Source organism: Bemisia tabaci, chromosome 6 (assembly GCF_918797505.1).
Source record: "Bemisia tabaci chromosome 6, PGI_BMITA_v3".
NCBI lineage: Eukaryota > Metazoa > Arthropoda > Insecta > Hemiptera > Aleyrodidae > Bemisia > Bemisia tabaci.
In genome coordinates this window covers 42,263,652-42,286,589 of record NC_092798.1, presented here as the reverse complement: position 1 = coordinate 42,286,589, position 22,938 = coordinate 42,263,652, and the positions used below count along the sequence as shown (strand labels likewise).

At 37.4% G+C, this 22,938-nt stretch overlaps 1 protein-coding gene across 1 annotated transcript; it reads left to right on the top strand.

Moving 5' to 3' along the window:
* The first annotated feature begins 57 nt into the window (after positions 1-57).
* Nup154 (nuclear pore complex protein Nup154) lies at positions 58-22,128 on the top strand. Its single transcript, XM_019050715.2, has 14 exons — positions 58-215; positions 900-1,100; positions 2,517-2,636; positions 4,169-4,262; positions 5,472-5,635; positions 7,193-7,347; positions 8,956-9,224; positions 10,934-11,175; positions 11,992-12,188; positions 14,979-15,152; positions 16,967-17,087; positions 18,198-19,738; positions 20,347-20,556; positions 21,392-22,128. The coding sequence occupies exons 2-14, from the start codon at positions 941-943 to the stop codon at positions 21,896-21,898; spliced, it is 3,954 nt and encodes a 1,317-aa protein (XP_018906260.2). The 5' UTR covers positions 58-215; positions 900-940; the 3' UTR covers positions 21,899-22,128.
* Positions 22,129-22,938: the final 810 nt, after the last annotated feature.

The following is a 22,938-nucleotide window of genomic DNA, read 5'->3' as shown; positions in this document are numbered from 1 at the left end:
GTCGTCGGTTAAACATAACCTTAAAATTTTGCTCGGTGCTCGCTCGTAGTCAGAAAGCAGATTGCAGTTTGCAGTACGACATAGAATAAGCTATTAAGCTCGCTAGCTAGTTATTTTTCTAATCATTGAGTCGTTTTGGTTGCTCTTAGTTCAAAATTAATTTCCCTGTACTTAAATATGTACATGCTGTACTAATTTTAACCATCTGTTTCTTCGTGAGTATACATTTTATTCGTTCGTTTTTGCCTCTTTATATTCATGCCTCCTTCGGAATTGAAAGTTATCGTACTTGATCATCATCGCCTTTGAATCTTCAATAGCCGTGATCCGGCAATAGGTTGTTTGTATCTACGGAACATATTACTAGAAATTCTCTTCTTTACCAGTTCGGAATGCATGGAGATCCAAGAATTCAATGCTCTCTCCCTGAAAAATTCAATCATTGCTTGGGTCAGGAAACTTGTTCCGTCAAATACAATTTGTTTCCTTTCTGTAACTGCAAGGGTCTGAAGTGGGATTTAAACTACTGTTAAAAAATTGATGCCTGTGCGATTTTGAAGAAGTTGACGTGCTTTTCACAGCATTGTTTTAGGTCCCAAAATTTAGTGAATTGGCATCCTAGAATTGAGATGCAACCTTCCTAATATTACTATGTATTAGGCTCTCACAGATTATCATCAAATATTTTCCAGGTATTAGGAAATCCTCAGAGGAGTATTTTTGCCTTCTGTGCTCATCCTAAAATTAAAGTCAATAATGTCATGTTTCCTTGAGAGAACTGAATCTACTTCGTCGAATACCTGTCAAATTAATTCGCTGAGACCTCATGCATGTTACCAACGAAGTTTATTTCATCCATTATTAACTTCATGTCTAAACACACTCATATGTTCTATCAGGTAAATCTAGCTTAGGCATACATTACTAAATCAACTTCAACATGGTTCGACCGTACAACATCACTGCTAATGCAGAAAACACAGATATGGGGCCAACCTCTGAAAGCCTCGAGTTCGGGAGCAACAAGATAGATGAAATGATCAACTCCGACAGCAACTCTCCATTGATCGTAGAAAGGGAAGACAGAAATGAAGTCGAAAGTAAGTCACGATTTATCATATCTACTTACCCTAACTATCTGTAATTATACCCATAACTTGCATTAATACTCTCAACTCAAACCAGGTAAGTTCACAATTGTTTTCTTCTGACTGTAATGTACAGTTAATCAATTTTAGAGCTCAACCAACCAACGCAGCAGAGAGATGTTTTTGTGAGTAGCTTTTGACTTGGTTGTGCAGTTAATGGTGCATATTGAGCTACTGAATTGGATCTGCCGAAGTCAGCAGAACACTTATAGTTAGGGCAGTCAGCGCACAGTTTCCTCTTCAGGTGGCAAGCCTATCAGCTCAAGTGCACTGGTCCGTTAGTCAGGAAGCATCCCTAGTCAAAGCGGCCAACATCACCTACCATTCTTTGCAGAAGATGCTAATCAGTTGACCGAACATATAAATTAGAAGTAAATAACTGCCAACTTACCTTCCTTAAGTTTTACCAGAATCTAAACTAAACTAAACCAGAATTCAAACTAAATCCTCTGCCGTGCTTGTAAATGTAATTTAATTTGAGGCAACAGGTAGTTTTCACCAGGGGTGCAAAAAGTTCTTAAAGACTGACTTTTCTTTGCCATCTGGCGTTATTGCCTCACGACATGATTTTGATTTGCTTCATGGCTTAACATATGATCGGTGGTAAAATGCTAGCTTTATTTCAAATGTGCGATTTGTTCCACTTTCTTAGAGTGCTAAGCTGAAAAAGAAGAGAAGAGTCATCACTTTTGATAATTGCCTCACCACCCAAGATTTACCCTACATTTGCCGCTGTACAAGGATCGCAAGATCAGACATTTTCTGTTCCTGTGGTTATTATCTTTTTGTGCAGACAGGACTGTATTCTAAATCAAGGTGGCTGACAACTTTCTACAACAATGTTTTGCAAGGCATCATTCTTTGCTTGCATCTGATCTAAAGCCTTCTTTCTAACCCTGTAGTCATCAATAATATGATCAAAAATGAATACCATTGCTTTCATGAAAAGTCGTGTTTTGTTCGAAACAACAAAATGTTTCCGTTTTCTTCTTGTTTCTTTTTGCGCGATTCTGAACAACCAATGAGAGAGCAGATTCAAATTTTAGGTTAGAAATCAGCGTTGCTCTCTTGAACAACATAAAAGCGACCTGCTCTGAGCACGTTGCAGTTGTTGTGCAACAATGTTGCTGTAGGGGTTCTCAAATTTTGCGCACGAAAATAAGCCCCGCCCCCACAACACAAAACAACTTTTAACAAAATGCGATTGTTGCTCGTTTTCACAACATGTTGCGAGTGTTGCCTCCGAACAAAATACGACTAAAGCAGCAAGACGTATTACCACTCAGTGAATTCAATGATTTTGAATATTTGCCTTCAAAATATCGTTTCACGGTTACCTTATACTCATATGGTGCTTTTTTGTTACAGGAAGGATAACTGTCAGTGGCTTGAAGGAAAGTGATTATCCCAAACCACTTTTTAAAGCAAAGCTGGTGAAAACAACAAATAAAATAAGCCTACCTCCAGAAATTATGCAGCATTTATCTTGTATCCTTTTTTAACCTCAGAACTTTAACACATAAATGTTTCCCATCATCCAAAGAAAAATTTAAGTGATGAAAGATCTTAGGGGCCATTCATAAAATATGCAAGGCTTCATCTCGGATTTTTCAACTCCCCTTGTCTTGCTATTGTGACATAGGTCTTATCCTTTCAAACGTAAAAACAAAATTGCATACTAAATGCTTTCCTCAGTCCCCCCCCTCCCACCCTAGAGCTGTACGTATTCTATGAGCTGTCTCATAACTTCCAAAGTCCTGGAGGCAAGATGCATTACCATTTTTTTAGTAGTACTAGAGACCCAACGGCAAATCGGCCCACCATTTCGAATTCTAATCTAAGCCACCAGAGCGCTGCACTGACCCCCATTGAATAGCTTGTAGGTAACCCAGGGATGAATTTTATCAAATCCTGGGCTCCCGTAAGAGCAAATATAAAAATCCAGGAGCACTTACTAGCGCTGTGACCTCGCGCAGGGTCCTTGCAACTAACTGTTATTATCAGCCATTATCTATCAACTGTTACTATTATCAGCTTTTGGACTTCACATAAAATCTGTGGAGTCACATACACCTGCCAGAGATCAAATTTTTCACCCTGTCCATTACAGTCCTCACAGTTGAAAGAGGTTAGAAAAGGTCATTAATGTACGTATTTTTTCAAAAATTCAGCCGCCTAATGGGTTATTTTTCAATTATTGGCTTAACTTCACTTTTGAAGCGGGCAATATATGGGTCCAGATACCGGGGAAGGATCCTCTGGGCTTATGAGGATCCTACATTAGGTTGTTGCGTAATTGGCTGTTCACAACAGAATGGCATCCTATAGGACTCGTCTTTGGGTGAGCTCCATGTTATATTTTATGTTGCAAAGGGGAGATTATTCTTATCTTTTAATTTTTGATAGTAAGTAAAATGAAAATGCGAAAAGTTGAAATGACCTCAGAACTGTAAAAATTGTGAAATCTCCTTGTCGTAGGAGGTTAAAGTTGTTCATCGGTAGCATACTGAAGGGGTCCATCTTTCTATTTCTATTTTTTTTTCTGGCCAGATTGTTCTTTGGAAATGTATCTAACACTGTGCTCTCATTATGTTTTGTCATTCCCATCAATTTTGTAGAATGGAAAGAGCACACACTTAATACCAAATTGGCTCTCTTTAGATCATTCCTTGAAAAAAACTCAATGGTACACACCCAACATTTTTTCAAGTTCCTCTGTGAATAGTATGGCAAGGACAAGCTTTTGCAAGCTGAACACAATTATTGATGTAGTATTTTGATTGATTGATGACATTATATTTAGCATAGCTATTCATCTATAGTATCAATTATCAAATTTTGATTCCGTTACATTCCTAACTGATTCATTTTCAGAAAAATTGAAGATAGAAGAACCAAAAAATCAACTAAAGTGCTCTCTTAGTAGACATTGAGGCAAATCTGCTGTTTGATGTATTTCTAAAATTACTATTACATTATTTTCTATTGTAGTGAGTTAATCTCCTTGACAACTTGTGTAGCGGTCCAATGTCAGTATTTAATGGGTGTCTTTCCGGAGCTTAGTCGTGTCTGGGTTACTGTTGATAGTGATTTTTACATTTGGGACTACAAAGGGTAAGTCATTGCTATGGATCTGTTTCATTAAAAGTCTTTTAAATTTGAAACGTATTATAGGTGATTAAAATGGATGTAATGATGAGTATGAGAAAAATTGAAATTACCTGGATTGTTCCTTAAGTTCCCATAATTCCCCTATTTTATTTCTCTGCAATGTTTACAGCCAGAGCAAATCTGTGAAAAGAAACTTGTAGGTGGTATTCATAAGCTCCCAAAAATCTAAAGTCTTTTAAAATTAGCAGCAAAGATTCTGAAAAATCGCAGTTTCTCCAGGTGCACCTACATGCTGTGCAGGTCAAATCATTGCGTTGTGAGAGTAGCCAATGCTTGTGCAAAAAGTTATTCTCAATACATGGAAATGATAAGCGAAGTATAAGTTAATGTAAAGATAACGAGAGTGCAATGAAAAAACCTGATGATACTACCCAAAAGTTTTTTTTGACTGATTTGCTCTTGCTGTATCAGTTGTGCAGATAGAATTTTTTTTTTTATTTATTTATTTAGCAATGCTTACATAAAGCCTCCGCAAGGGGCTATTGTACTAGTCAGTAGTGTAGCACTTGGTTACAAAAAGAAAAAAAGCACACTCATTTATAAGATAAATAGAAGAAGGTAAAATTTAAGAAGTTGTTACAGAGTGGAAGAAGTAACAGCAAATTAGGAATCGGAGACTGATATCAGCGAGTAAATGGTACCAAAGAAAAATGAAAGAACATTGAGTCAGGATGGTAAACTGAGAGGGAAAAATCAGTGAGATCTTGAAAAAATTGTTGGCCAAAAGAGGTGATTTCAAAAGTGAAAAAAAAAAAAAAAAATTGAACAGGTGAATGGAAAGAAACTTAATACCATTCTTCGAAATTTTGTATTTGACTGAGTTGTCGAGAGTGAAGGTGTGTCTGCTGCTCTAGTTGTGGAAGGTCGTTAAATCAGTAAAAATAAAGGGATTTATTTTTGGATCAACTCTCGTGTTCAACTCACCACAACTCAGCGTTGCTTGTAACTTATTTTTTGAGAAGACAAATTGCATTTTTGCTAACAAATACCGCAAATAAAACTAAATGATGAATCAATGGATTTTAATTATCATTGACCAATTTCTAAGTGTGCACTCACTCCAGAGACCTCAATTTTTTTAGTCTTGTCGCTTGCTCTAACTTCATTTCCCGTTTCTCAAATCATCAAACATGGTTGTTTGATTCCTTTCAGTGCTGACCTGGCATTTTATGATGGTCTCAGCGAAACAATCATGTGCGTTGGATTAGTGAAACCAAAACCAAATGTCTTCAAAGAATTCATCACTCACCTCCTTGTTCTGGCCACCACTGTAGACATTGTCGTTTTAGGAGTAACACTGTCCGTGCCAACAGATTGTAAGTGATAATTATATACATATTTCTTAAGTTAAATATTTACAACAGGTTTACTTATTTTGATTAGAACAAAACAAAACATTTGGTACAAAAACTGCATGTAACAGGATGGAAGAGTAATGCTGGATCCGCACTATTCTGCAAGAAAATCAAAGCCAAAACAATTCGAAAAATTACAAGTGGAGTTACAAAATGAGCTTTAATGAATATCAGTGCAAAACTGGTGGGGGAAGGGGGGGGAAGTGCTAGACTCGGACAGATGTGTTTAAATGCTAACACCAAATACTAAACACTCTCTCCCTCAATTTTGCACTGATACACACTAGAGCTTATTTTGTGACTTTTATTAGAATTTTTTAGCTTCATTTTTGTATTATTATTTAACGGTGAGTCTCGAATACCTAAAAATTTCTGTGAAAGATAAGATTAAGATTGGTGCATACGTTTATTTACCAAAATTCTGGTAAAGTAGTGTACAAAAAAATGATGCTGCAATAGGAAACCTTAGACAAAATTGCACTTGGACAATTCCACGAAAACTGTCCAATTCGACCTCCATTAAACTAAAAATTCAACTCGATTATTTTGGTTGTAGGGTTTTTTTCCTGGTTTACTATAGTATCAGGCTCAAAAATCTAATACGGTACCTTTTTTTACCAGGCATTTCCCCCGCTTCTTTTTAAACACAAAATATCCTATACAGTGTGACAGTCGTGTTAAGTTTAAACAAAAGTGGCAGGTATACTCAACAGCAATGAAGCGCAATCTCAAAAGTTGGTATACGAGCAACTGGTAGTAAGGGCTATAAAGTGGGTTCAAATATTTTTCAGAATATCAAAAATAAAAGGCGTAACAGTTGTGACACACAAAACAGTCTGATGGAGTAAATTTACCTTTTAAGTCCTTCCAAAATCTTCTAAATTTCGGCAGTGACTGCTGTACGATTATATTTTGATGTGAATACTTCACTCAACTGAATGGCTTTGATTCTTGGCTTTGATTTCCCCACAAAATGGTGTGGACCCAGCACCATTTCTCCACCTTGTTAATAGGGAATGGAACGTTTAGTAGCGATTTTGTTTGCCCCTAGCGGCCGTTTTGACAAACAAAAACATCTGTGACAGTCTTGATGTCGTAACTTAATGATAGCATATTTTCGAAATATTTTGATTGGAAAACGCACTTCTCTTAAATCAACTACATTGTATATTCAACTACAATTATTATTGATGAAATTAGTACAAAAATTGGAACAATTCATCAGACTGAAAAAACGTTTTGAGGCTGTAAACATTGAACCTAACAAGCATGACTGTGACGGTTTTGATATTTTAAGCAGCAAAACCTGAAAATGAAGCTTTTCACTAGATTAGGTGAAATGAGAGATTTTTCATCACTTATTTTACAAAAATAAACGTTTACGACTGAAATGAGACACTTTTTGTAGAATTCCTCACTTCTTTGTCAGCTTCACCTCCAGAACATCATTAATTTATCTTTTATATATGTAATTTAAAAAGTATCTCGTGTTTTTCATACCTTTAATTTTCCTTTCAGCTGTTTCAAATTTAATCAATGAAATCCATTTCACTCCAGAAGTTGTGTTCCAACTGCCAACTGATGGTGTTAACATCACGGCTATAGCTGGGTCAGCAAATGGTCGAATCTTTCTAGGTGGAGAAGATGGAAATTTGTACGAAATTCAGTATAGGGTAAGATTTCATCCCTTTTTAATGTTTTGTACGGAAAGTGCCAGAGTTCGTAAGTTCAAATCAGCATTGCAAAACCACGGTCTCTGGCAGTGTAAGAAATCTGAAAAGTCGGGGAATTGACAGTGATTTGGAAAAGCCAGGAAATTTTGCGAGAAGTACGACGGCTTAGCAACTTTATCTGGTGCCATTCAAGAGAAAGTGAACTCCTTCTAAGTGCCATTGCCCACAATGTTAAACTTTGAAAGTGGAGATTTTGTCCGAAGTCTAGCAGAAGCTGCAAAGGAAGGGTTACGATTTGAGCCAAAATCAGCCCCTCCATGGAATCGGGAAATTTTTGGATATTTGGCAGTTGGCGATGCTTACTTAACAGGAATTGACGACTTTCGCCAATACACACATTTTTTAGCTGCAAAACAGGGGCCTAATCATGGCTCTGAAGCCCAGAATATCTCAAAAACACGTTTTTTGCGGTTCCACCTCAGATTTCAACCTTGGCCCAAAGGTGAAGAGTCATGAACTTCAAATCTGATGTGAGGGACACCCAGACACGTAACATACTGGAATATGATCAACCGTTGCCTTTGGGCCTAAGTTCAAATTCAACCTTTTCTAACTTTTTAGCCCTAAATAGCTGAAAATCCATGTTTTCCACAATTCTACCTCAGATTGCGACCTGGGCCCAAAGGAAACGGGTTATGAGCTTTAAACATGATGTGAGGGACATCCAGACATGTAACATACTGGAATATTATCAACCTTCAACTCAAAGCCCTGGTTAAAAACCGCCAATTATTGCGCTCTTTTAATGATCCATTTCAGTTTTTTCACTGAGTCGTAATATGATTGGGCCCAAAGGCAACGGTTGATTATATTCCAGTACGTTACGTTTCCAGGTGCCCCTCAAATCATATTTGAAGTTGATGACCTTTCACCTTTGGGCACGGGTCGTAATCTGAGGTAGAACTGCGGAAAACGCGTTTTTCAGCCATTTTGGGCCCCTCTTATGCAGCTACGAGTTAGAGAGAGAGAGAGAGAGAGTAGTTTTCCAACTCCACCATAGTTTCCAGCTGTACAGAAGCACTCAGGATGCCAAAATTGTTGAAAAGCTTCATCTATCTTGCATATGTGTAAAACGCTCTAAAAACGTGCCTGAAATAATTATTAAAACTACGGGTAATTATTAATTTTCAACTGTTTGGACAGAACTTCATTCAAAACTTTCATTCAACTAACTTGTTTTGACCAAAAAATTAATTTTGACTGTGCCAGATAACTGGAAAGCAGTGGATAATTGAGATACTATTGTAAGTTTAAAGCTTACATTTGCAAATAAGCAATTATTTTAGGAGTTCAAGGTGGGAAATCTCTCTGATTGTCCACTTTGGTCTCAAATTACAAGTTACACGCAGCTTTAATCCCCTAGATCTATTTTTCCTCGACAATACAGTTTTGTTCAGCTGAAAATCAGCGATTTTGAGTCCGTATCTCAAGGGTGAAAAACGTCAAGAAAAAGATAAGAAGTGTTACTTTATACTGGTGCTTATCAATGTATCATTAAACCAATGAACTGTCCTTTTTTTCTATTTTTTTTCTATTTTTCTTTTGTAGAAAGAACTGGACTGGTGGGGAAAACGGTGCAGTAAAGTCAACCATTCAGGAACAACTCTTTCATTCTTGCTCCCATCAGTTATATCATCTTTGCTCCAAAAGTCAGACTCAATATCGCAGATCTCAATCGATAACAGTCGCAAAATCCTCTACACATTATCAGAGAAAGGGACCATCGATATGTATATCCTCAGCTCAGATTCCACAGCAACTTGCAAAGCTAGTTTACCGCAACATGCTGTAATTGAATCAGCGATCAGATGTATCAGGTCAGTCGTTCAACACCTTTTTTATTACCAATTCAATAATACCATTTTTTAAGATATCTCTCAGCATCCCCAATAAGTAACTGATTACTTCTAAGCATAAGAATTCTGATTTATAAATTGGGATTTATGAAGAAAGATTCATCTGCAATTGTTTGCCGTCAGTAATGTATTTATTACCTAAGGCAACTTAAAAATTTGAAGTACATATATCCCATGATAAATAAAAGGTGCCAATATGGAACAGTTGTAAAAACTACTCAAAACTCCTCTTTTCAGAATTTCTAATTAAGGGTCCCTATAAATAGAGACTCTGATGCAGTAAAACCCTTATGTAATGATGAATGTCAGCTGACCAGCCAAAATCGTCATTATTTTAAGATCGCTGTTGAAGAAAAACTTGTTGAAGAACGTAATGAACGATGCTCAAGATTCCTTTCCCTGCTTATAGTAATGTAATGCATCCTGACCAGTGTACATAACTGTTTCTTGCTGAATCTGATGTGGGTACTATTAAAAAAAAAGTGGTTAGTTATGCACAAACTGATTGCGGTAGACACACAGGTCAGTTTGTTGACCAACAAAATTGGTTTAAAAAAATCATTAAGCTGCATGAAATTGTATGAATATGACATGAACGCACAAGAAAGTCGGGAATGTAGGCATGTCCGCCTGGCAACACCGCAGTAGTAATGATGGAACAGCATCCAGGTAGACCCTAAGGCTAAGACAGACGAACATTGGCTAAACTTGTTTTCAAAGTTATCAAAGCATTAGATGTAACGTTGGTCCATTCAAATTAGTTACGTGTAAATTTCAGGACCACCATGGTTCCTTGAAAGAGTGAGTTTGTCAGCCTATCAGACTGAGGTGCAAAACTCCAACTCTGTGTTGTTATTAGATCTGAAGATTCTACACCAGAAACTCAGTCGACACCCATTGTAGCCGATTTCAGAGATAAGGAGCTACTACAGTGCCACGGACGCACTTTCTTTCCTCATACGCAGTACATTATATTTGAAAACTTGAAGGAATGCTATGCAATCCTCCAGGAATTTTTGTTTGTTTTTAGAAGCCTCAAAATCAAGTGTGTAACTTGTTCTTGGAAGTCTTAAGAATCGTTTGTGTATATCAGTTGTTTTTTGAAAATCAAGCTATCTACAATTAATCTGCGGAATAACATTTCAGTCACCAAGGTTGAGGTTAAAAGTTGTCTTTAACACACATAATAGCACCTTGTTTAATCTCTAATATCAATGTTACAAGATCGGTACTGGAATATTTTCTTTGTTTTCTGTGAAAAAAAACTTTTTTTTCTTTTATATATGGGTGTATAAAATCATCATTGAATCAAATCCAGGTAATAATATTATTTCAAAAGAAAAATACAGTATTAGCAAAGGGTGTTTCACCAAACCTACTGATTTCGTCCTTATGTGGAAAAGGTTTTTAAATCAAAGTTTGTTCTATTGAGGTTTTGCTCTAAAAAGATTTCCTTTGTGTAATGCAATTTTTATTTTGAGAAGAATGCAAGCCACGTTCTTCTGATGCCTAGTTATCCATCGGTCGTAGTATGTAAATATTCCAAAACCAACTACGTTCAGCCTTCAAATACTGATCCTTCAATCGAATCTGTCCCTGAAATTTAAGCAACTAATTCATAAATTTTTAAGATAACCATTCAACTCACGAGTAAATATTTTTTCCTACAGGACTATGGACAGAGTAGAACTTTGCAGCATCGTATCAATTTGTGCAGTAGAAGAAAAAGAATCTAAGAACGTTGGCCTTTTGGCGGTAACTCAAGCTGGTGTTAGATTTTACTTTCAATTAATTTACATGCAAGGGGAGGTCTCCGATCTGAAATTGATCCATGTGCGATTGCCACCAGGTTTCATCGGGAGTGTTGTTTCTGTGAGACCAAACGATGTTCGCCAAGCCTACTACAACAACGGTAAATCTTATTTGAAATTTTGGAAATAATAGCATCAATGATAAAAGTTCAGTCCTATGTAAGAAGTCTTCCGTGTTTCTCAAGGCAAACAAACAAGGTTTTTTTTTTTAAAACAGAATATGTATGTCAATGAAATTACTGCAGAAAAAATTGAGACTGCACTGGTCACTCTTGAAAATTATTCCTGCAATGAATCAATCATAATTGTCTTAATTAATTAACTAGCACGATCTCAAGTTTGACTCCAAGATGTTGTGGTGTTAGAAAACCAAAAAAAGCTAGATAAAATTAATTTTCCAAAAAAAATTGGTGAATATAATGAAAAAGACTGGAATCTTTTCGCCTTGATAGATATTTCTCTTAAGAGTTTTCACAGTCCTCAAAACATAGAACTTCGGAGTCAGTTCTACAAGTAATGGTACGTATCAATGGCAAAAGTGCGAAACCACATATCTCTGTTTACGATGTAGCAAACTTCCTGTCATACTTTATTTGTTTTTTTTTAAAACTGGTCAGTGTAATTTCTTGGAAACGGACTTGATTTTTCTTCACTGTCAGTATATCCTTGATGGGATAAGTCAGGGAATTTTTCTCTTTCCAAGTGGGAAAAACATGGATAAAAGTTGAAAAATTGTCTACCCTGAAATCTGAAGAAGCTCTTAATTTTTTCATTTGATGTGCTAATAGTGAAATTCTGAACCAACCTCATCACCATCACCCTCTTAAATAATATTATCTTAGGCGGTAAGGTCTCTTTTCCTGTAGATTTTCACATTCCATGATATTTGGCTCTATACACTCAGCCCCTTCTTGCAGGTATTTTCATGGCACTAAGCACGGTCAATGAAAGTCAAGACAATCTTTGGTGTCTAAGCAGTGAAGAATACCTCGCGTTCGATGCTCCAATTGAAGCTCAGGCTACCGTGAAGCTAGATGGTCCAGTGTGGCAATTCTCTTGCGCCGATGAAATGACCAACAGCAATGCAGCCAACTTTGTCTCTCTGTCTGCACAGGTATAAATTTAACTTGCAAGTGTATTGTGTGTATTAATATTGCACTTGCTTGCAGGGTGTCTACATTTCTGGAAAACCAAGAATAGACCATTCGAAGAGGTGTGAATTTAAGCACTCTGATACATGTTGCTGCTTCAAAAGAGCTTGATGCAAAAACGGCTTTTTTCGCCCCCCCTCTGGAAGTTCTTCAGACTTTGTCTATTGATTACTCATACTTGAGCGCTTCTTTTCCCAAATTTTCAGACCCCCAAAAAATTTTGGGGGGGAGTTAGGGGGGGTGGAAGTCAAAACCTGTGAACCTCGATATCTCTTGAACGAAGAAAGATATCGAGGTCCGGTTTGGACGAAAAATCGTCTAAAATTACATACTTTAAGATTCTAAAGGTCGAAATCCCGATATCACATTTTTAAGTCAACATATGTGCTTTTTTCCAGTTTTTAGGTCTAGAAAATTTCTTTTAAACGAAAAATTTACAAAGATCTCAATTTTTTATTTGAACCAAAACCAGTTTTTTAAATTGTTCGTCTTTTTCCGCATCCAACGAGTGGTCCATTAAGCTGGGGAACCGAACAGTTCCGGAGTTATGATCGATTGAAGTTTCCGCTCAACGCGCGCCGACCGATTTTCGCGCGCAAAAAAGTCGGATTTGACTGTTATTAGATCAGATTGAATGTTCAAACTGAGCAAAATGCTTTATTAGGGACTCTTGAGGGTCGTTGAGTTCAGAAATTACAGATACTTCCAAAAAATTCACGTTTTTAAAATTGCAGCTTCGGACAGGACCACTGAGCGGCCAGTCAGCGCTCAGTGGGCCTCTAAAATAGCGCTGCGGAGCTGTAATTTTAAAAACGTAAATTATTTGGAAGTATCTGTAATTTCTGAACTCAGCGACCCTCAAGAGTCCCTAATAAAGCATTTTGCTCAGTTTGAACATTCAATCTGATCTAATAACAGTCAAATCCGACTTTTTTGCGCGCGAAAATCGGTCGGCGCGCGTTGAGCGGAAACTTCAATCGATCATAACTCCGGAACTGTTCGGTTCCCCAGCTTAATGGACCACTCGTTGGATGCGGAAAAAGACGAACAATTTAAAAAACTGGTTTTGGTTCAAATATAAAATTGAGATCTTTGTAAATTTTTCGTTTAAAAGAAATTTTCTAGACCTAAAAACTGGAAAAAAGTACATATGTTGACTTAAAAATGTGATATCGGGATTTCGACCTTTAGAATCTTAAAGTATGTAATTTTAGACGATTTTTCGTCCAAACCGGACCTCGATATCTTTCTTCGTTCAAGAGATATCGAGGTTCACAGGTTTTGACTTCCACCCCCCCTAACTCCCCCCCAAAATTTTTTGGGGGTCTGAAAATTTGGGAAAAGAAGCGCTCAAGTATGAGTAATCAATAGACAAAGTCTGAAGAACTTCCAGAGGGGGGGCGAAAAAAGCCGTTTTTGCATCAAGCTCTTTCACATCAAACACGAATCACCTCTTGAATCAAATTACACATTACAACGGTTTTGGCAGACTTCCTAATGAAGCCAGATTCCTGCCTTGTGTTGTTCATAGTGTTAACAACAAGCAACAGTTGAGTTGAAATAACAAAATTGAGGTTGCCATATTTTCATACTGCAGAAACTGTTACAGTAACGTTTAGTGTACAATCCGACCCAATTAGACTTTTCTATTTTGAAAGGAAGATTAGAATTTACATGTCAAAAAATGTTAAATTCATATCTCAGTTTTGAGTTGATTTCAGTAAATTTTGTCGCAGCAAGTGTGTTTTATGTGAAATTTTGATCAGGAAATATGTCACAGAATGCTTTATTAGCACCTAGGCCTGTGGTCCATCATCTGAGAATTTCATCAGGTCAGGAAAATCAGAGTAAAGTTTAGGAGTTTCATGAGAAATACAAGAAATTTGAGAAATCTTGAAATTTAATCCTTAAGTAAGGTGGACGGGGAGTTGATATTTAGTGTTGTCAAATTGTACAGTTTGTAAGACTGTATTATTTTGCCTTCTATTTTTCTTTTCTCCTTTGTCCCAGCATTAACCTTATGTTTTAGATTCTCTCTGTCGCTATGATAAATTGCTGCGATAAATAACTTAAAATACCAAAGAAAAGCTTACACTCCCAATTAAAAAAAGTAATGAATGTGAGACTTCAATTTGATTACGACATTAATCTTTAAGTCTGTCAATTGCCCAAAATGTAAAATTTCTAGCAGCGTAAAAATGTACATGCAGATTGGAAAAATTCACTTTGATCAGATTTTTCAACTCACTAAGAAAAATGCTCCATTTTGAAGAACCCTGAAATTATTTTAGTTCCAAATTTGATTCAAGTCGACTTAGGTTTTTTAGCAAGTAGGAAGTTTGAATTGATGAAATCATAAAATTGCAAGAGCATGTAGGAGGAAAATCTGAAAATTTTAGCGCTCGTTTGACTCTTGTAGCTCTAATAGTTAAGAAGGTATGAGTCTTGTAGTTCCAAGAGATAAGTTATTGGGTCTTAGAAAAATGTGGTTCCAGTTTTTGTAAAAAGTTATGGGAAATTATCCCGTAAAAGATAAGGTCCTTTCTCACAGATCCTGACACAAATGTCAATTTCTCATTTAAGAGTTAAATGTGAGAATTTTTGAAGCGTCCATCTTCTATGTGAAATTCGCACAAGGGATCATGTGTTCTGGTACTTAAATGTTCATCTGTCCAGCGGTTCTGTGGGCTGTCGATCAAGTGTCTCTTTTGAGCTCGTATTCCTCACTTTTATCAATTATATATTTATCACAGGGTATACAACTATTCTCTAAGCTGCGGCCGGTGGAAGTTTTGGCTCAATTACTATGGAAAAACAAAGGACCGAATGCAGATGCTGTACGAGCATTTTTCCAGAATATGACGGATGATGAATCATGTGCGCTGTGTATTTCCATTGCTTGCCAACAATGCACCTCAAATGTGGATGTAAGTTATCTATGCTGTATCTTGTGTTATCGATTCTTTTAGTATCTGCATAGCAAGGCGATCAAAATTGTAGGCAAAATCAGAGTATCCTCAGTGCCTAGGAAACTGGAAAACTTAGAAAATGCAGGTCTAAAAAATTTACTAGTCAAAGGGTGAGGAATTTCTTGATGAACTCAAGAATTTTTCCCTCTTGTTTGATTTTTTTTCAAGCGTACAAGTTTTTAAAGTCATGGGATCTAAGATTTCAGAATACTGTAAATTGTAACTTTGCAAAAGACCCTAAGATTTTTGTGCTAAATTGAAAACCCAACTTTAGAAATCTGACTATTTTCATGAAATCATGTCATGTTGATTAGAAAAAAATCTGTTTAAGCTGGAGAGTCCTTTTTTTGGAAGTCTACGGACACCCTAAAGTGAATCTTTGTCTAAACTTAGGAAGCTATTGTGACAGTGGCCATAATGATTAGAAAAAAGAAGCAATTTTCGGGTATCTTATTCGGTGTTTGCTCAGTGTGTCGTCAAGGATGAATGGACCTGCTGCAAACTTTAGCTAGAGCAAAAATAAGAGTTTTTACTCATAGAAAATGTCTCTAAAATCTTGATGAGCGCATCGGCAAAGTCTGAAGTGCACTCCTTACTTCACAATTTGCGTAAGAAATTTGCGTTTTTTCGAGCTTCCCGCCCCAAAAACGATACCACGGCACAGGTGAACATTTCGTTAGAGGAGTCATTCCATTCAACCTCTGCTCACAAGGATACTACGTAATATTCAACATAGCCGATGCCAATCTGCCAGAACACATGTGACGGGACGATGATTCTAACCACCTGATAACAATCGACATATGTACATTCACATTTTTCTTGCGCTGATAGATATTCGCCTTAATTGACCTTGTGCTCTCTTCAACTTGCGCGCGAAAGCATCGGCCACTGAGCAGGGATTAAATGGAACAACTCCTCTGACGAAATTTTCACCTGTGCTGTAGTATCCTTTTTGAAGTGAAAATTTTAAAAAAACGCAAATATCTACGCAGAATGTGAAGCTAGGAGTGCATTTCAGAGTTTGCCGATGCGCTCATCGTAATTTTTGAGACACTATATTCAAGGAACATCCCTTATTTTTGCTCTAGCAAACGTTTGCAACAGGCCCATTGCCCGAGGCAGTGGCGGCAAACGCTAGAGAAGAGAAGGTAGTCAAGCCAAGGCATGGCTGCCGCTCAGACCAAAAGTGTCCATCAAGATTGTGTTATGCTCGTCATAACGTTCTCATCAATTTACACACCGGTGTTCATATACAACCTGCTTTTAGCTTCAATAGGAAAAGGATACAGGATCCAATCAAACTCAGGGATAATGCGGTTATAGACGGTAGAGTCTTAGCATGGGTTTGTTCTGACCCCCAGTTTTTCTCTCTTGAAATGCATTGTGCATTGCACCACCAGTGTCGCAACACTCCAATGTAAAGAAAATCATACAAACTATGATTGAAAAAATATTATACCCAATTTTCAACTAACATCTCTGAAGTTCTCATGTTTTTCGGATTGAAGGTTTTGAATACATAATTTAAATTTCTATTGAAAAAACGAAGAGCTTAAAAGTCAATATTAAAATTAATGTCAAGCATGTGTTCTTTTTGTTGCAATGAGGTCTGTTTACTTGGAGCTAAAAAAAACTCAATAGAGTGTTGGTGATTGACTAATTATGAAGATGCAGATCTTCTGTCTGTAGCGTACCTTCTCACTAACCAAAATAAAACTTATTAAGGAAAATGCTCAATTTGTGATTGATTAATTTTTTCATTTTTGCAGCTTGCAAATTGGGCCACGCAAGCCCTATTCCTATATGGTGGTGAACCAAAAGAAGTGGCTGACAACAATTTGACTCCAGCTGAGATGCTTTCAGTCACAGCCCCTCAGAGCTCTTTTCAAAGTAAGAAGACTCTCTTTCATCACTTGCTCTCAGCTTATGCCACTTGATATTCATGAATGACACAAAACGAACTTGGTGGCTTTTTTTTTTACATTGGTCTCTCCAAGCCCATCACTTACCTTCATCCAGGTCAGGAAACATTAGTATGAGCTACCGCTCACACAGGGTACCACCCTCAAGGAATACCTGGAAATGTCAGGAAAAATAAGTGTCAGGGGAAAATGGCTAAGTCATCTTTGTTTGTTTTCTAGAATAGGTTTGACGATTTAAATTACAAATTTCACCTGAAAATGATTTCAAATCATGTCTTTTTGACAGGGAAATCAGGAAAGTGGCAAGGAATTTCATTTTCTAAATTCTGTGGCAACTCTGCACAGGGACAACTTAAAACAGGCCTAATTTTTAGATTATATCTACATACATTAAGCCGCTTTTATAGTGCAGCCTCGCGCGCTCTGCGACGCCCAATCGCCATTGCCCCCTATCCTCCCAGAGACCATCAGGCAATTGGCACCTTCTGATCTCCTCCTTCACTCCCTGTTGCCAACCTTTTACAGGACGTCTACGCCATCGCCTTCCGGGAGGAACCCAATCAAAAACCTGCTTGGGCAACCGATCGTCTGCTATCCTTCGCACATGTCCATACCAGACCAACTGCTTGGACCTGATATCATGCACAATGTCATTCTCCACACCCATTATCTCGCGCACTTTTACATTGCAGATATGCTCTCTTCTTGAGATGCCAGCAGACCTCCGCCAAAAGTCCATCTCAGTTGCCCTAAGCATGTCTTCAGTCCTTTTTCTTCAGTTGCCAGACCTCACTCCCGTAAGTTACGATACTCTTCACGATGACGTCGTAAATTTTTCTTTTAGTCTCCTTAGAAATTCTCTGGTCTCAGAGAACCCCATTTAGCATTGCGATAGCTTTCCTGCCTTGCACATTCCGATCTTTAATAGCCCGATCCAAATTTCCGTCCTTTGTTAACCACACTCCTAGATATTTATACTCCTCACAGTCCTGAATACTCCGACCATCCTCCAGTTCAATGCTTGATTAGACTTCATCTGCCCCCTTTATATTAATATATCTCATTTTGTGTTTTTCAGCAACCAACTTTAGACCTGGCATAGTCTCCACACCGATCGCCCAAACTCGACCGAACATCCTGTCTGAAACCCTTGTTTCAAGCACTGAAAACATAATTTACGAACACTCAGCAAAGCACAATGGTCTCTACTTATACTTGTCTCGCATTCTCAGACCCCTGTGGCAAAGCCCTCTTGTAAAATTAACAAAAAATCAGGATAATAAGCAATATTTAACTTCAACTGTAAGCGCTGAAGAGTGTGTTTCTGTGCTTTCTAACTTGCAAGCATTTTGGTCCTTTCTTGAGAAGAATAGCATACTCATTCAGTCTTTTGCTGGACCAGCTGTAATGAGCCGTTTACCTTCAATGAACATGGAAGAAAGCACCATCAACTCTATGGCGGTGACCAAAGCAGAAAAAGTTCATCGATTAGAAAATCGCTCTTTAGAGGCACTGAAAGTTGTTGTAGATCATGCTTGTCAAATCGTAGGTCTATGGAAGGTTCTATGTGAGCACCAATTCCATCAACTTGTTGCTGAACTTAGTCCAGAAAATCAAAGATTATTAGTTGATATCACTTTAAAGCAATTGCTCGTTTCGAAACACGAGCTGTGCATTACTTTGGTCAACACGCTTCTCAATCTGTATCTTAAAGATGACTCCACTGTAGACTCTATTAGTTGCAAACTACGAGGTGTGTGCCCACTCATATTCCGAGATGATGATGCATCTTACGCCAAGGCAAACGAAATGCTTCTTACAGCAAAGAGTGCTGTGAATCCTGAAGACAAACAGAAGTATTTAACTTCAGCTTTACAATTGTGTATTGAAGCAGCTCCAAATATCTGTTTGAGCACTATCTGCCGCAAGTTTGCAGCTTTTGAATTTTATGAAGCAGTTCTGATAATAAGCTTATCATGTGCATCAAAATATGATCCTAGAAACTTTGCAATTAATTATTACTATGGCAGTGAATATGGAAGTGATTCTGACGCGTATCAGTTTTACAATAAACGAATGGAGTGTTACAAAGAAATAATTGAAGTTCTTACGCAGCTTTTCTCTCAGAATCAACCTCTCACTTCCCCTGGATCCTCAACCGATGCTAGCAGGCTACCAAAAACGAATAGTTACATCAATCAATCGCTTAATAGATCCCAGTTGTCAAGTAGTCAAACCTACCAGGAAGAAATAGAGGCTCCGAATGTTGGTGAGGTTTTGTTGCAAAAAGCGCTATCAACAGATGATGAATTACTTCATGTAGCTTTATACGAATGGATGATTCAACAGCAACTGCAGAACCATTTGGTTGAGTTGAGTCCACCCACTGTTGAACGGTTCCTGAAGAAAAATGGAGCCCGTGACCTTCTCTGGAGGTACTATGAACGTCAGAAAAACCATGTTGCCGCTACCAAGATCCTCTACTCTCTGGCCACTGAGGTTGGGAGCAATATCTCGCTTGAAGAGCGACTTTCGTTCCTTGGCCACGCTCTTGTCTGTGTTCGCAGTGATCCATTCCACCGTACTGAATACGCCCATGAAATTGAAGATCTGATGCAGGTTTGTAAAATAAATCCATTTCCATCTTCAACGTCTTTTTTTTAACCTTTGAACGGTCCAAAATTTTCAAGAGTATTCTTTGTATACAAATTTTTGTACAATATTCCTATGAAACGCGATTAGTGACTCAATTTTGAGCGTTTTGGCACTGAGGTTTCTCCTGAAGATGATCACAATTTTGTCCGCTTTTTCAGCTTTTATTTTTTATTTCTTATTTTAATGGCGCATTGTGGGAAGAGAACATGACCTCTGGTCTTCGATTTATTCAAGCCAGCGATTCTCAACCTTTTTTTCAATAACAAAAGCGAACAACTTTATTTTTGGTTTCATGCTTTTTAAATGCGACTTTTACTATTTATTTTACTGAAGGAGATGCGAACTAAATTGTAGAGGCTCATGGTTTGAATTTTGATTTGGTTCAGTTAGCTTAAGTCATCACCAATTCCAAAATAATTAATGAGTAGTCATATCTCTTTCAGAATCAGAACAGTAAAAAAATTTTTGAAGATTAGCAGAAGATTTCTTGCAAGCTACCCTTTGCTATAATTGATCTCATTAAGAGGGTAACAAGCTTTCATCTTCCTAATATCATGAATTGTTGTCTTTAGGTGGCCCAGGTGCAGCGATACATGTTTGATCAGATAGTAGCCTTGGCGAATCAACACCCAAATGCAGAGGCAGCGGCCATACAGCTCCAGAACAAACTGTACTCTGCCACAGAACTGTACTTAGAATATGCCGTACCGTTTGAATTGTGGGAGAGCCAACTTGCCATAATCGACATGTCAGGACACCAAAGCATGGAACTTGTTCGTGAGGTAATTAACAACCTTCCTTTACTAAACTGCCTTTTCATTGGCTTTTGGGGTGGGCATCTTTATTTAGATGATTTATTCAGAACCAAGGTAAATTCCTGAATTGTCTTTTCAAGGGGCTTTATCTTTAAATTGTTCAGTCTTGAATTTTAACTAGTTATCTTAAAATTGTTTTCTTCATTAGATGTAAAAAAAGGTTTAGTCAAATCTGTTTATAACAGTTAATCGAAATCGGCAAGCAGAAGTATGATAAGTGCCGTTAGAGAACCCATCCTGAAGTTCCTCAATTCTACGATTTTTCGGTCATTGAAGGTCTATCTTTTACAGAATACGTAATGATTTGGTCATTTTTGGTCTACCTAAAGGTCTGATAGGGGCCTAAATATGGGTCTATTGGCAGATTTTGGCCAATCTAAAGGTCTGACAGTGGCCCAAATATGGGTCCAAAGGCAGATTTTGGCTAATATCGCAGATTTTTTTACATTCAAAAGCAAGCTCGCATCGGCCTTTATACCCATGTTTGAGCCAGTACTAAACCTGAAAAGAGATCAAAAATTACCAAATCGTGATGCATTCCCTCAAAGATAGACCCTCAATGAGCAAAAAATCGTAGAGATGAGAAATTTAGTGAAGGTGAGCCCAAAAACGGCCTTTATCGATACCCCTCCTTTCCACTTCTCTTGAGCGCTACTTCCTATTCAAAATTCAAAGAAAAAATTAGGTGCATCTTCTGTGCAAATATTTACCTCCCTAGAAAAATGGAATAAGTCATACATATTCCTGAACTTGGAAATTCTTTCCACTTATAAAGACAGTAATGTATATTGTTATATTTCAGGTTTGGAGCAAACTTCTTGATGAAACGTTGAACGCATGCACATCATCCTCTGGCACTGAAAAACTCAAGGCCGTCTTGCAGAAGGTTCAAAGTCTATCTCGTGTACATTCTATTCCTTCACCATGCTTCCCCTTAGACTTCCTGATCGGACAGTTGGAGGTCCTGAGCTGCCGCTTCAAAGCTCCCGCTGATTGTGTCTACTCGGTGTTCTTACAAAAAATTGGAGTCAGTTACCCCATGTTGTTAGATGTCTACCAAGAGCTCTACACGTCTGGAGACTGGTGTTGGGATAGGGAAGGCAATGAATTCCATCTAATGGAAGTTATAACAAGTTTAGGCGAAACGTTCTTCCAAGTCTCGCACAAGGACTCAATGTACAGCGCTTGTTTTGTCAAGCTCCAAGATTTGATCTCTAGCTGTCTAGCAATTCTGTACACCAGACCAGAAGCACGAGCTCTAATCGAGCGAATGAAAAATGTTAGGAACAAGTTGAACAAATTGTCATAAATTTTAGAAAATGTTGACTACTATCTTGTAGATATTCACATGGGTGAAAAACTATGATCGTGATTTGTAAGTATTTCTTGTGATATATTTTTAATTAAGTTTACGAGTTTAAAAAAATTTCAAAGTAATCATTTGTACATTGATTCTCTAGATTTATTATAAACTTTTTGCGTAATTAAGGCATTTGTCAAATAATCTTTTAAATATAAGCGATATTTTTTCCTACATAAGTATGTTTTTTTTTCTTCTCTCTTTATTTTCTTTCTTTTAACTTTTGCTGAACGATGACAGAAACTACTTTTTTCTTCCGAAAAAACCATCATATTCCAGATAACCTATGTGAGTAAAACTTTCAAGTATAGGAGACTTTTGTAAGAGACAAATTACCTGAAGGATACCTCTGAACTGTGGAAATGAAGCTAAGAATTTTTAGGGGGAAACAAAATATTTATCTGCTTGATTTCTGCTTGAATTTTTCATGTGATACTAAAACATTATAGTAAAACATGGTACTAAGAAATTTAGGTATTCATCTCTGAATATAATTATCTAAACCTAATAAATTAATTAATAAAATAATAGATTAATAATCAGCCAGGAAAGTAACGGGTAGTTTCTCCCCAAACACTAGGCACTTTTTCTAGAAAAGCTTGGGACCGGTTTCTCGGAACTTTGAAACAACTGGTGAAGCTAGGGTCACAAGGTGAAAGCAGATAAAACTTATGATTACTCCATAGGAACATTCTTTCTTGAACTCAAAGCCGTAAGCCAAGTGAGGCTCTAACGTTACCTAACCTAACAAGAGGGATTTCAAAAATGAGAGCAAAGATAACTGACTCTTGCCCTTCTAGGAGTCGTAACTCTACGATTGGACATCATTACACATTGGACATCAATTACAGGGGGGCATATCATTCTTTCCTTTTGGGGCACCTTGCATTCCCTCTCTTGCCAAATAAAATGCCAAAAATGCAAATAAAACTGAAAATCATTTTGGTTACTTTGACTGCTTAAAAGTGCAAATGTCACGAAATGAAGAT